At 44.9% G+C, this 13,595-nt stretch overlaps 1 protein-coding gene across 1 annotated transcript in view; it reads right to left on the bottom strand.

The window, feature by feature from the left end:
• The window catches only part of Plpp3 (phospholipid phosphatase 3), a 78,095-nt gene extending 74,426 nt beyond the window's left edge, over nucleotides 1–3,669 (bottom strand). Inside the window, exon 1 of the mRNA XM_059254607.1 lies at nucleotides 2,889–3,669. Coding sequence (XP_059110590.1) covers nucleotides 2,889–3,027 — 139 coding nt within the window. The 5' untranslated portion in view covers nucleotides 3,028–3,669. The remainder of the gene's footprint in view (nucleotides 1–2,888) is intronic.
• Nucleotides 3,670–13,595: the final 9,926 nt, after the last annotated feature.

The following is a 13,595-nucleotide window of genomic DNA, read 5'->3' as shown; positions in this document are numbered from 1 at the left end:
TAGCTGGCTGACTTCCTGGAGAATCGACCCTTCCTACCTGGAGAGGAACTTTTTCTGGTCTATACCGTGGAGATAGCTTTATAGGCGGTACAGTGAGAAGTCTACTAATTGATTTATATTTTTAAAAAAAGACTAACAACTTAGACAATAGGAAATCTTCTCTGTGGTCCTCACGGAACTCCATACACCAGAACTAATGTGCAAGAGAAAAAAGGTAAGAAGGGGTACTTAACTGAAACAAAAACAGAAAGGATTTCAGAAAATCTAGCATGCCAAGATTTGCAATTGTATTTAAAAGCAACCAATTGATAAAGGTAACTGTTGATGGGCGGGAAGCTCTCCGCGGGGTTCTCTGACACCACATTCTTTTGGCCTTCAAACAAGAGTGGACCTTTTGGTTTTCACCCAGAATTTAACATTCTGAAAAGGTATGTGAAGCAAGTTAAAGTACTTGCATATTTCCACTTATATAACAGGCACCCAGCTCATCAGCTTTTAGTTTTTCCAGATACTAGGAGATGAAGCTTGGTCTATATTCCTATGGGAGAACAAACAGAAAACTGTCTCTCTTCCTAATATATTAGTACCCTGTAATGCAGACCATATGATCAATAAACTGTAGAAAAATTAAATCATACTGACAGTCTTAGGCAAAAACTGAACCAAGTAGAAACATTTTTTTTTTTTTAGGAATGCAGTGTGTAGAATATTAAAATCACATGTTGTATTATTAAATCTTCTTTTGGAAGCCAAACAGAGTTATGTTGCATAACCACCTCAAGATACATGTTAATCTTACAGATAGTTTTTCCAATTAAAGGTGTTAGAGGCTGTTTAACCAGCGATGCTGTAATATATAGTTTGTGCTTATGCCGAAGTTTGACAACTGGTTTAGAATTTTCACTCTGGGGAGACACTTGCTGCAAAGAAGGAGCTGAAATGCACGCACATACACCGCACCCCTTAATTCCACCCTGAATACACAGGAAAACATCTTGGGGTGCCGTTGTCCTTGCATAAGCTGTAGTTGACAGGCACTGCTCTCCACACACTGCTCAACACTGCCTTCTTTTTTATAAGAATGCAACATCTTTGAGAGCGCTCCACCATCCCCCCAACCAAAAAGAGTGTCTAGAAGCTAGAGCAATGAGTGTAAAGGCTGTCAAGGGAAGTCCAGCTTGCCTAATGATAAAGCAGGAGGCAGGGGGCTTGCCCGCACAAACTGCAGAGAAAGTGCTGATCCCGCCCACCATGGACACACTCAAACCCTGGGAGGCCTCAGACAAGTGTGCTGCACACAGCTTCAACCTTTTTAATGTTTTCTCCATATCCCCACCCCACCCCACCAACTTGATTAGAAGACCTTTAAGTACTCATCTGTTTCACTCTGCATGATAATAAGCCCGCTGCCACCAGGAAGGTAGGCCCCCCAGTGACAGCTCCTCTACATAGCATCTTAATGTTGAACCCCTGTGAATTGAACAGGGAATGGGATCCTCATGAACTACAGCTGCCCCCTTCCTTTTCACAGACTGCAATCTTACCTCTCTATCGGAAGGGGGCCATTCTTAATTTTAAATTCTACGAAACCTATCGACTCACAAAATTCTCTGAGGGTGGTTGGACAAGAACAGGAGGCCACTGCCTAAAAGTCCTCCACAAGGTAGCAAAGCCGCACGATCTGCACGAACTAACCCCCTTCCACGGGGACGGAAGCCTCCGTGCAGGAGTTCTATTTCGGGGGAACTGGACGGGGAACACAGATGTTTCTTCAGTTAGCAGTGTTGGCAGAACAGCTCCTGGAAGGCATCCGAGTTCTTAATGCAGGAAGGGGCCTCACAAACCAGCTACTTGAACCCACTCATTCAACTGAGGAGGAAACTGAGGCCAAGGGGGCATTTAGGTGGCACACCCATCTGGAGGCAGAGGGGCAAGGCTCTGATGACAAGTTTTGCACACTTGGGTTTACATCAAAATTCACTTAAAAGAAAAAAAAAAAACAGTCCTATTTTTACTTCAACCTCGGGACTGTGGTGGATTCACATCAATAGCTTCTCTCTCCCCTAGCCTGGTTCAATAACCGCCCCCCGCCCCCCCTCCAGTTCCTTTGACTCCCACCACCCTTCCAGCTGGAGCTTACATCTGTTCTGCAAAAACAGACGTGCGCTAGCGCCTCAACTTTGAGGGAGTGACGCTCAACTGTGGTCCCCAAGCAAGATCGTGGCTGGCTTTCCTTCAGTGGCTTCCTGGGTGAACCCGACTCCTAGCCCCTGCCTGCACGAATCAGGGAGTGAGCAGGTTTAAAACGGATGCCCGCGAAGCTGCCTACCACCTGGCACACAGTAGGCGCTCAACCAGTGACGCGCTCCTCGGTGCCCAGGACCTGGTTGGGAAGAACCCAGTCTCACTCCCCAGGGGCTTTCAGCCTAGCGAGCAGCGAGTGACAAGGCCAGCTTGCGCGACTGGCCCTGCAAGGCAGCGCGACGGAAGGGGTGGATGTTTACAAGCAGCCGGGACCAGCAGCGCCACTGCCGTTGGAGCCCGGCTCTCCTAGAGACCTAAATGGGTCTCGCACAGACTCGGATGCAGGGAGGAGAGCCACAGGCTGCCTCCAGATCATGGAGCTCGAGCTCACACCTTTCCGAGGGGCTCTGCCCCACTCCCAACGGGAGGTTACCCCTAAGAAGCTGGTTCCAGCTGCCGCGAATGCACAAGCACGCCCCAACTTGTATTCGCAGGCCTGGGATTGGGGGGTCCGGGAGGGCGGGGAGCTCGCGGCTAGCACGGCGCCCGGAGGATGGCTGCAGAGCCTCAGGGACTGACAGCGGGACGGGGCCCAGAGTCCGGAGGGGGTGTGTGTGGGGGGTGACCCGTGGGGCTGCGCTCACCCATGAAGAGGCAGAAGAGGTCGAGGCAGATGAGCAACACTCGCTTGCTGCCGCCCTTCCTCGGGTTGTTGTTGAGCGCCGGGCTGCCGCCGTTCTTGCTCTCGGGGACGATCGCCTTGTCGTACTTGTAGTTTTGCATGGCGCTGGCAGCGGAGAGCCTCCCGGGACGCTGCGGGCCGCCGCTGTTGAGGAGCGGGTCTGCGGGCTCGGGACGCGGCGGCGGGAGTGCAGTCCGGCCGAGTAGTTCCAACTGCAGGCGCGGATAGGTTTCCCCTCTGGGCGCCTCTGCTTTCCTCTCAACCCCAAACTGTTCGCTAGTCCAAGAGGAAGAGAGCCAAATCCCGAGCAGAAACTTTTGCAGCGCTGTGCTGCCCGGGACGCGCACGGCTGGCGTGCGTCTGCGTGCTAAAGTTTGCGAGTGGGCAGCGTCGGCGTCCCGTCACCGTCCTCCCCAGCTACTTAATGAATGGAGCGGCGCGGAGCCCTGCGAACTCCGCCGCGTCCAGCAGCTCTCGGCAGCGTCTGCTCCAACTCCAACTCTGCCTCCTCCTCCTGCTCCTCCTCCTCCTCCTCCTCCTCCTGCTGCTGCTGCTGCCGCCCGGGCTGCCGCTGTGATCGCTCGGTTTGTTTTCTGAGCTTATATTTCACGAGCTCCTTTAAAAAGCGAGGGGGGAGGAGAAGGACCTCCTTACTTGGCTCCGACGGGATTCTGAAAGCACAGCCCCTTCCTTAAGCTGCCTAAAACGTAGGATAATTAAGGCCACATTTCCCCCACCCCCTTAAAAAAAAAAAAAAATCCTAAAAGGAAAAGTTGTTCTCAAACCAGAGAATCCGGGAGCCCCTAGCGTTCAGAAACTCAAAGTGTCACAAAAGGAAAATACGTATAAATAAAAAGAAGCATTTTCTTGCTGGCCTTGGAATGGGTGGGGGGCGCAGAGGGAGGTCTGTAATACCAAAACGCAGTTTTATTTATTTACAAATTTCAGCCTTGAATGGGAATATCCTAAAAATACAATTTTCAAGGAAAGCTGAGTTTGTTGTTTTGGTTTTAACACTCAGCCCTGGATAGTTGTGCTAGGTTAAGAAGATAATATGGTGTAAAAGACTCCGGAGCCAGATACCTTGTTCTATGAATCCTGGCTATGTCTCTGTGCCTCAGTTTCCCCACACGTAAACTGTCTTCCCACAAGTAAACTGTCTTCCCACGAGTGTTTCTCCCCAAGCAGTCACGGTGGGGATATAATCAATTAATCCACAAAAGCTTCAAGAATAGTGCTTGTACATCAGAAGAGCTCCATAAGTTGAGCCAATACTTTATTACCGAATGTGGGAATACCAAATCCAACCACACCCACCCCTTTGCTAGTCCAGCTGGCCTTCAATGTACCTGTGCCACCTTGGGGAACTCCAGAGTCAACGGTGGTCCTGGCCTTGACTTTCAAGGAATCTAATGTTTTCCCTTGGATGTTCTCATAATGTTGACTATTTTTATGTGAGTTGTTTTTTTTCTTCAAGATAGAGAATGAACGCTTGTAGGACCAGGGCCCTCGCTTACCTTACATCTTCCAAAGCACACACGTACATTTCTTCTATGGGTCTTTATTACAGAGATGGAAATGATTCTAGTCTTTTTTTTTTTTTTTTGAGACAGGGTCTCTCTACATAGTTCATTATCCTGGAACTCACTATGTAGACCAGGCTGGCCTCGAACTCACTCCATCTTCTCCCGAGAGCTGGGATTAAAGGCAAGCGTGTACAATTGGTTCTAGCTTTTTAAAAAGATTTTATGTGTTCCGTATGTATTAGTGTTTTCCCCGACTGTTTATCTGTGCCCCGTGTTCATGCAGCACCCACAGAGGCCGTCACAGCTGTCAGACCCCCTAGAACTGGAGCTACAGGGGATTGTGAGTCACTGTGGGTGCTGAGAACCCAGCCTAGGTCCTCTGCAAGAACACTAATCACTCTTAATCACTGAACCATCCATCTCTCCAGCTCTGAGTTCTAGCTTTTGGATGCATAGTACCAATCATTGGCTGACTGCCTTATTGGACCATTCCATAACCCTATATCCCACTTTCAACCATCTTGAATATTCCTTTCAACTGCGCCCCCCACCCGCTGTCTTATACCTAAGCCTACACTGTAGATCTTCCCCCCTAACTAGCAAACTGTTTCTCTTCTGTGCACCCTGACCTTTCACCTCCTCTCTGTGCCCTGGCTTGATTCTTGCACAGAATTAATTTCACCATTAATATTCTGTTTAGGCCGCTTTTGTAATGCTCATCTCAGTATAATGTGGTGTGGGTTAGCAAAAACTAGTCATTTGTATAAATTATTATCCTCACTGCATCTCTTTAGTGCTCCAGGTTTGAGGTATGCTGAATTAAGCTCACACTGGGACCGGTTAACAATAAGAGGTAAGGAAACACAAAATCCTGTCTTCTGAAGGCAAGATGTGCCAAGGAAGCTTGGGAGCAGACGTGTTAGCTGCCAATCAGAGGCAGCATCCCCATTCAGAGGAGAGCAGGCAAAAGCCCCTGGCACCTAAGAAAAGTTCCCTCAACTCCCCTTTCAGGAGAAGCAACACAGTCTCTTACCTGTTAGAACAGCAGCAACAATGGGAAGCTGATGTAATAATTAATAGCCTTCTGAAAGGAATTCGGAGTACCACTGTCTTTTCCGGGCCCACCCAACCCTCTTCACAGCCATAACCCTCCCTGAAATTCAAAGGCCCCACACCTGGGAATTCCAGTCTGAAAGGCAGCTTTGCAAACCTGCAGTCTTCTCTAAGCTTTCCCCTCCTGCTTGGGCCCCCAAAGCATCCGGGCCTCCGTTTCCCACTCTATCTTATTTCACTTTGCACAAGGGGCCAGAATTGGCTTCTCCCGGGCCTGAACCCTGAGGCCTGTCTTGGAGAGCCGAGAAGCAGTGATGGAAGTCACTGCCCCAGAAAGAGCTCCGTGAAGTTCAGTTACCCTCCTTAGTCCTGGCCTGCTCCTCCTCCTCCGGAAGATGAGCTGCATTAAGAACAAATGTCTTGGGCCGGACGGTGGTGGCGCACGCCTTTAATCCCAGCACTCGGGAGCCAGGCGGATCTCTGTGAGTTCGAGGCCAGCCTGGTCTACAGAGCGAGATCCAGGACAGGCACCAACGCAACACAGAGAAACCCTGTCTCGGAAAAAAAAGAAAAGAGCAAATGCCTTTAAAAAGCCAAACCTCACATTGTCCAATAGCACAAGGCTAGGCCATCATTGCTGTTTTTACAAATTACTGAGATTGTTAACTTTAGCCCGCACTAGCTTTGGTTCAAGGAACCTATTTCATGTTAAGGTTCTCTGGCTTAAACTCAATTACTTATTAAGAAAGATAAAAATCTGTTGTCCCAAAAGCAGATTAAAAAAGATGATAAATGGGTGTTTAAATAAAAGCTTTCTATTTCCATTTACGGGCCTTTGTAGGCCATTACTCTTCCTAACTAAAAGATCATGGTGTTAATTGATGCGTGCAGTTCTATGCAAACAAGATTATATTTGGATAGCTCTCAAGGGAACAGAATATTTGAAATGTTCGTTAAAATTGACTTGAACAAGTCATAAAATATAGTGTCAATCTAATTCTTTAGGTAATCAGATACAAATCTGCCTAACCAGATATATAAACCTGAAGGCCTCTTGACTTTACCTTTTTTTCTTATTCTATTTTACCCCCACCCCACCCCTCCCCTTGTCCTCCTTCTCCAGGGCTTTAAACCTGACAGTTGAGCCGTCTTACCAACAAATAAAATGCAGTGAAGCCAGCTTGATGATAGTTTACGATGGTGTCATTTCAAAGTCATTAAGTAATTAAAATTCCTGGTAAACACAGCTTACCCACACTCACACATTAAAATGACGGCCAGTTCACTAGCACGGCCATGTACATGCTGTCACACCAGCAGGGATAAATGCCTTCATGAGAGTAACTTACTACATGTGGTAACAACAACGCGTCCTTCTTAAATAACCTCCCTCCCAAGAGGTTTAATAGCTCTCATTTCTAGGATCTCTCCTTACCTCATAACTTTCTTTTTCTCCCTCTCCCTCTTTGAACCCCTAATATCTACTTAATCACTTTTTAACCCTTAGTATCTAATTAGTCACTTTTATTTTTTTGAAAAATCGGTGTGAACTGGCTCTGGAAATGTTTGAGGGAGAAGTGGAGAGTACCTCTACATAAACTTGTGTACTCGAAAAGTCAGAGACGGCCGGGCGGTGGTGGCGCACGCCTTTAATCCCAGCACTCGGGAGGCAGAGCCAGGAGGATCTCTGTGAGTTCGAGGCCAGCCTGGGCTACCAAGTGAGTTCCAGGAAAGGCACAAAGCTACACAGAGAAACCCTGTCTCGAAAAACCAAAAAAAAAAAAAAAAAAAAAAAAAAAAAAAGAAAAGAAAAGAAAGAAAAGTCAGAGCCCCGTGTTTTAAGTTGTGAAATTAAGACATCAGGTTCGATAGAAAATGCCCATCTAGCCGGGCTCTTCAAAACCGAATCACTCCACCTCTGGTACATACTAATCAAAGCTGCCTGGCTTGCTACTGTGAACACTGAATTCGGTATCTTGAGTAACTCCACACTTACCTGCCTTAGCCAAAGCAGGACGGAAGCAGGGATGTAGGTCAGAAGATCTGGTCTCTGCTGTTTGCCCTGAGGCAAACTGAGGAACCAGCCCAGTCTTCACTTCCTTCAAAACTTTTAAATGAGGCTGGCATTTTTCTTCGTGGATGATTCAAAAAGTTTTAAAAATGAAAGAACACCTGAAATCATCTGGTACACAATAGACAGGTGAATGTTAAGAAGCCTTGAGTCTGGTCCCCAGCACTGTAAAAGTTGAAATAAACAATGCATTAAATGAATACTGTTTCTACAACACACACAACTTTAGTATTCATTAGGGCCTGTTTTGTCCTTGAGAAAATCTAGGCAAGCCTATCCGACTGGACAGAACCAGTTTTCTTACAGATAAAGTGAAAGCGATTGCCACATTACTCATGCAATGCAAAGTCTGCCGTGCTGGAAAATTTACAGAACAACCCACCCACCACCAACCCCCAACACGGACATATCGTTATGCTTGCTTCAGAAACGCAGAAACTGGATCCTGGAAAGATGAGCGCTTGGCTTGGGTCGGAGGTGAGGAGACTCCTGAAGCCCTGCTACAAGTCAGATTTGTTCATTTCTAAGTCAAGACTATCTTCATCACCCCACAAGGCCTTGTTCTGGAAGACCCTCAGAGGTTTCTGTTTCCTCCCAGTGGTTCCCCAGAAGGCCTTGCACGCTCCCTGACACAAATGGCCTTTCTTTGTTTTTGTTAGGAGACGAGGTTTTAATTGGTTTGTTGTTTCTTACAGGCTGGTAAGATCACAATGTCGTTTGACATCATGTCTCTGAGACAAGAGATTTGTGTTCATCATTTGTCAAGCAGGTTGTTGTTACAGAAAGAGAGCTTTAGGAATGAATCCCAAACAGGGCTGCTTGGAGGTGACCTGGGAATCACATCAACGTTTTTACCTTTCTACAAGCAGTACTCTTTTCTTTAGTAGAGCTGCAAAGAGTGAACGTTACATTACTTCATGCGGTTAATACCGATGGGGCAAAAACAAAAGCCCAGGGTGTAGGCCAGTTTGAGAAACTGGGAATGAAGATGTGCAGGGCCTGCTCTCCACTAGGCAAAACCAGCCCTCCTCTCACTGAAAAGGAGACTCATGCTGCCACCTTGTGGCACTGCAGAAAAATGCTCCGACTACCGGAGGGAAAATTGTAATTGGCGGCTGAGGGGTGGTTGGGAATTATTACATGATGAATAAAGCAATAGGCAGACTAGGTATATTTTGAAGATCGGGATACTGTTCATTTACTTGGTAACTATTTATTGGATGTCTGCTATGTATGCACCTAAAACTTCTAGAGCAAACAGACTAAGCAAGCAAACGAACAAGCTAACTCCTACGGGAGCCTTTAGGCATCCGGTTATCATATCCATGAACTCATCTAAAATTCTAAACAGCCATAGGAGTAAGTCTTTTCCATGTTAAGGGTGAGGTTCCTAAGCACAGGAAGGTGAAGAAACTGGTTAAAGGTGACTGGTTGAGTCCCAAACTTGAACCCAGGAAGAGAGGAGACATCCTCTCTTTAGTCATTAATCAACACTGAATAAACTTTGCCCTCGGTCTAACTTATAAGGAGAAAGATGAGTGTTTCTGAAGTGGCTGTTTATTTGTGTTTGTCAGAGAGGACGTGATGGATGATGATGATGATGATGATGATGATGATGTGTGTGTGTGTGTTCAGTGAATTCACAAATATAAGTGTCCTATATACACATCCATTTCATTTCTGTGTGCATAATTACTCACTGTATGCATACATGTGTTTATTTGACATTTAATCACTCATCAGTTTTTTTCTGAGTACCCATGCTATGCTAGGATTCCCATTAGGACCAGGGGATGACCAGATTAGGGCTTGGGATTGCTTCCTTCACAAGCATTAGTTGTTTTCTTCAGAAAAGCTATAATCTCAGACAAGAATCAAAGTATGTGCTTTTCATGTTATATGACAAGCTTTCAAGCAGGTGTCATGACTAGAAGAGATTTATGATTCACCACATGGTCCCCAGAGAAAGGCCTCCAGTGCATACAAGTCATGGTTGTAAACACAGCTGAAGAGGTTTGTGACAGCTGAAGTGCACAGAAAGAAAAGCCCCAGGTCTCTACCTCACACACATCCTTGCTCATCTTTCCCGCTTTTAAGGTTTGGGTTGTAGAATAATGTACGTGTGCTATGCTATACAAGTAGTAGTTGGGAACCTTTAGGTTCACTTGTTAACCTTCCCCTATTAACTTTTATACAAATGTGTGTTTAGCCACAAACTACATCCAAATCAAATACCTCAAATGCTTCCCTAACCTCTTCCCACTTAATGATCCCTCATCAAAGCTGACCACTCTTCAGAGTTGAATGGTTCATTGTTGAACTTCTTACAGCCAGTATCCGGTATGCATGGGGCCTTGGGTTAAGTCCCCAGCATCCTTATGTTTCCTTATTCAATATGACGTCTGAAAGGGCTATCCACGCTCTTTTGTGTAGCTATACGTCATTCATTATCACTTACTGTGTGTCACCTTGCTTCCTGATAGGTTGTAAGTTCCTGGTTCTAAATTGTTCTGTTTCTATTTGTGATCTGTCATGGATAAAGCTGCTAATGAGCCTTTTCTTGCGTAGGTCTTGCAGTGGGATATTCTCATTTTGTTAGGCATACCGCACAGGGTGGCTATGTTTCCATGTAGTAAATACCATTCATGAATGTTTCAGAATAGCTACACCAGTTTGCACGCTAACTGGTCATGATGTCTTTGGCACTTGATACTGTCACGCCGTTGGGGTTTAGCTGTTCTGGTGATTATACATGGGTATTTCATTGCGTTTTTTTTTTCTTGTTTGTTTGTTTTGTTTTGTTGATGGGGGAAAGCCAAGAGTTTATTTGGTGTATACTTCCATATAACTGTTTGTCATTGGAAGAAGTCAGAGCAGGAACTCAAATAGGGCAGGAACCTGGGGGAGGGAGTTGATGAGGGCCATGCAGGGGTGCTGCTTACTGTATTGCTTCCCATGGCTTGCCCATCCTGCTTTTATATAGAACCCAGGGCCACTGACCCTGGGATGGCCCCACTCAAAGTGGACTGCGCCTTCCTCCACCAATCACTAATTACAAAAATGCCTTACAATCCAGCTTACAACCCGATCATATACAATTTTTTTCAATAGAGATTTCCTCTTCTCAGACGATTTCAGCGTGTATCAAATTGATATTAGACAACCCAGCCTATTAGCCCAGACTTGCCATGTACTATGTCATTGAGAATTTCTTGGAACACATAAAACTGCGTGTGCCATCCAGTGCTGGGAATACAGGAATGTGGGTCACTGGGAAGGAGAATGAGACAAGGGAATAAATGTCCTCATGGAGTCCAGGCTTTTCTTGACGAGTTTCAAATGCATAGGGACTTGTGTAAAAATCAGAGTCCATTGTCCACTTGTAAGCTGGTATAGTCAATAATTCATTGTGGCTTTAATAGGCATTTCTTTAATTGTGTTATGTACTTACTAGACATTATTTAGTGAGGTACATATTCAAGGTGTTTGTTCCTCCCTTAAATGTCTTTTTAGGGATTATCTGTCTTCTCTATGGAGAATGTATTTCCCCTATCTGTAACTTACCTTTGTGCTTGCTTGATTCTGCATTTTAGAAGTCAGCAAAATTTTTCTAAACAGGGCCAAATAGTAGCTACTTTAGACTTTGCAGGGTGTGTGGTCTCCATGGCAACTAACCAACTCTGCCACTGTGCTACTAGAGCAGCCACAGAACTTACCATTGAGTAAGTCTGATGAGTGAGCTTGGCTATGTTTCAAACAAATTTATTTATGGACACTAACATTTGAATTTCATCCATATCTCACATATTACAAAATTCCATCTTCTGAGTTCTTCATCTATATAAAAATAGAAAAACTATTCTTACTTCACAAGCTGCTCGATGGAATGTGGCAGGCTTGATTTGGCTGATAGTCCATAACTTGGCAAGCTCCAGTGTATTTTATAGACCTAAGTTCTCCATTTTAATGAATCCCAATTTATCCATCTCTTTTATCATTAATGTTTTTGTTCCTATATAAGAAATCTCTGCCTATTGCAAGTGTTATGACTATATGCCCTTATTTTATTTTATCCTTTTGTTGATGTCCATACTCTCTCTGGGATTGAGTTTTGAGTGATGAGTGGATCAGAGGTCAGTGCTTCTGTTTCTGTACACTCAAGTGACTGCACACCTTTTGTGACTATGACACGTGTGCACAATGGCCCTTCCCCATGTGCCTGTGTTGAATCAAATCTCTCCTGGTCATCACCTCAAGAACTACTCATTTAATCTTCTTGCGCAACATAGCTATACATGATACGTAGGGGGAAAGGGCTAAGTGGAAAAAAGGTCCCAATTTTCCAGAGTATTAACATTGATTACATTTATCAATTTGATGTATGGTCAACAGAAAATAATTATTCTGGAAAATTAACCCAGTTTGTCATTGCAATTCCACAATAAATGTGAAACTAATCACGGCCTTGGATCATATTAATAATTATAGTCAGATTTTCTTTGGACCGCCAGTTCCCAAATAATGATACGGAGACTTCTTATTAAGTATGAAAGCTTGGCCTCAGCTTAGGCTTGTTCTCAACTAGTTCTTAAAACTTAAATTAACTCATTTATACCAATCTGTGTTCTGCCACATGCCTCATTACCTCTCCTCATACTGAACGTCCAACTCTCCCTCCCCTCCCCAATTCTCCCCAGCAAATTTCCCACCTCTCAGATTCTTCCCGGAGTCCAGAGTTCCTATCTCTTCCCAGAAGACCCTCCTGTCCCCTCCTGCTTAGCTATCGGCCATTCAGCTCATTATTAAACCAATCAGAAGATGCCTTGGCAGAGACACATCTTCACAGTGTACAAAAAGATTATTCCACAACAAATAATTGCTATGGTCACATGAACATCTCTGCTTTAAGTAACTCATCTGCTTCATTTAGTTTTTATATAGACTCTGAATTCATACATACACACACACACACACACACACACACACTCACACACACACTCACACACACGGATATAGACACACACAGACACACTTCTAAAAGGCAGTCTTTTAACCTGGAAGGAAAATATATGAATGTGAAAAAGTTCCTAATGAAAGCAAAGGAGAACCTCATATTTTAAGAGTCATTTGTTTATCTTATGTGTTTGAATGTTTTGTCTGTACGTATGTATGTACATCACGTGTGTGCCTGGTGCCCTTGGAGTTCAGAAGAGAGTATCAAATCCCCTGAAATTAGAGTTATGGACAAGTGTAAGCTGCTATGTGGGTACTGGCAACTAAAACTATACCCTCTGCAAGAGCAGTGGATCCTCTTAACCGCTGAGCCTTCTCTTCAGTCCAAATTTCACATTTTTTATTGACTATGACAAACTAAAAAGCAATCTCTAAGAAAGATAAGCTCAGTGTTCTTAATAGCCCAAACCTGTGAAGTTACCTTATTTAGAAAAGACAGGAGGTGTGACTGTTTGTGACATAATTGAACTAAGGAGCTTGGGGTAAATTTATCCTGCATGACCAGGAGAGCCCTAAAGCCAAGGACTGTTTTTTGTTTTGTTTTGTTTTGTTTTGTTTTAAACAAGAGACAGAAGAGGAGCTGGGGAATGTAGCTCAGCAGTGGAAAACTTGCCTAGGACATACAAGACCCTGGGTTTAATCCCTGAGTATAGGGGAGTGGGGGATGGGGAGGGGCTCATGTGAAGACATGAGCACACAGAAAAACTCACAGTAAGATAGAAGCAGAGATGGCAGTAGTGTGGCCAGCAGTGTAGACCCAGAAGTTGTAAGAGATAAGCAATGGCGTCTTCCTAAAGACTCTGTAAGGAATCTAGGATATTTTGCCCCCAGAATGGCAAAGCCACACATTTCTCCAGAGTGACTAAATGTAATGATCTTCCCCAGTCCACTTTTTATTTCCTAAATCTTGGATGGCAGAAATGGGATGCAGGATTACAGGGACACATTGAGGGGTGTGATGGCTGTTCCTGGTTGTCAACTTGACTATATCTGGGATGAACTATAA

Source organism: Peromyscus eremicus, chromosome 2, assembly GCF_949786415.1.
Source record: "Peromyscus eremicus chromosome 2, PerEre_H2_v1, whole genome shotgun sequence".
Taxonomy (NCBI): Eukaryota; Metazoa; Chordata; class Mammalia; order Rodentia; family Cricetidae; genus Peromyscus; species Peromyscus eremicus.
This window is presented reverse-complemented; position numbering and strand designations above follow the sequence as displayed.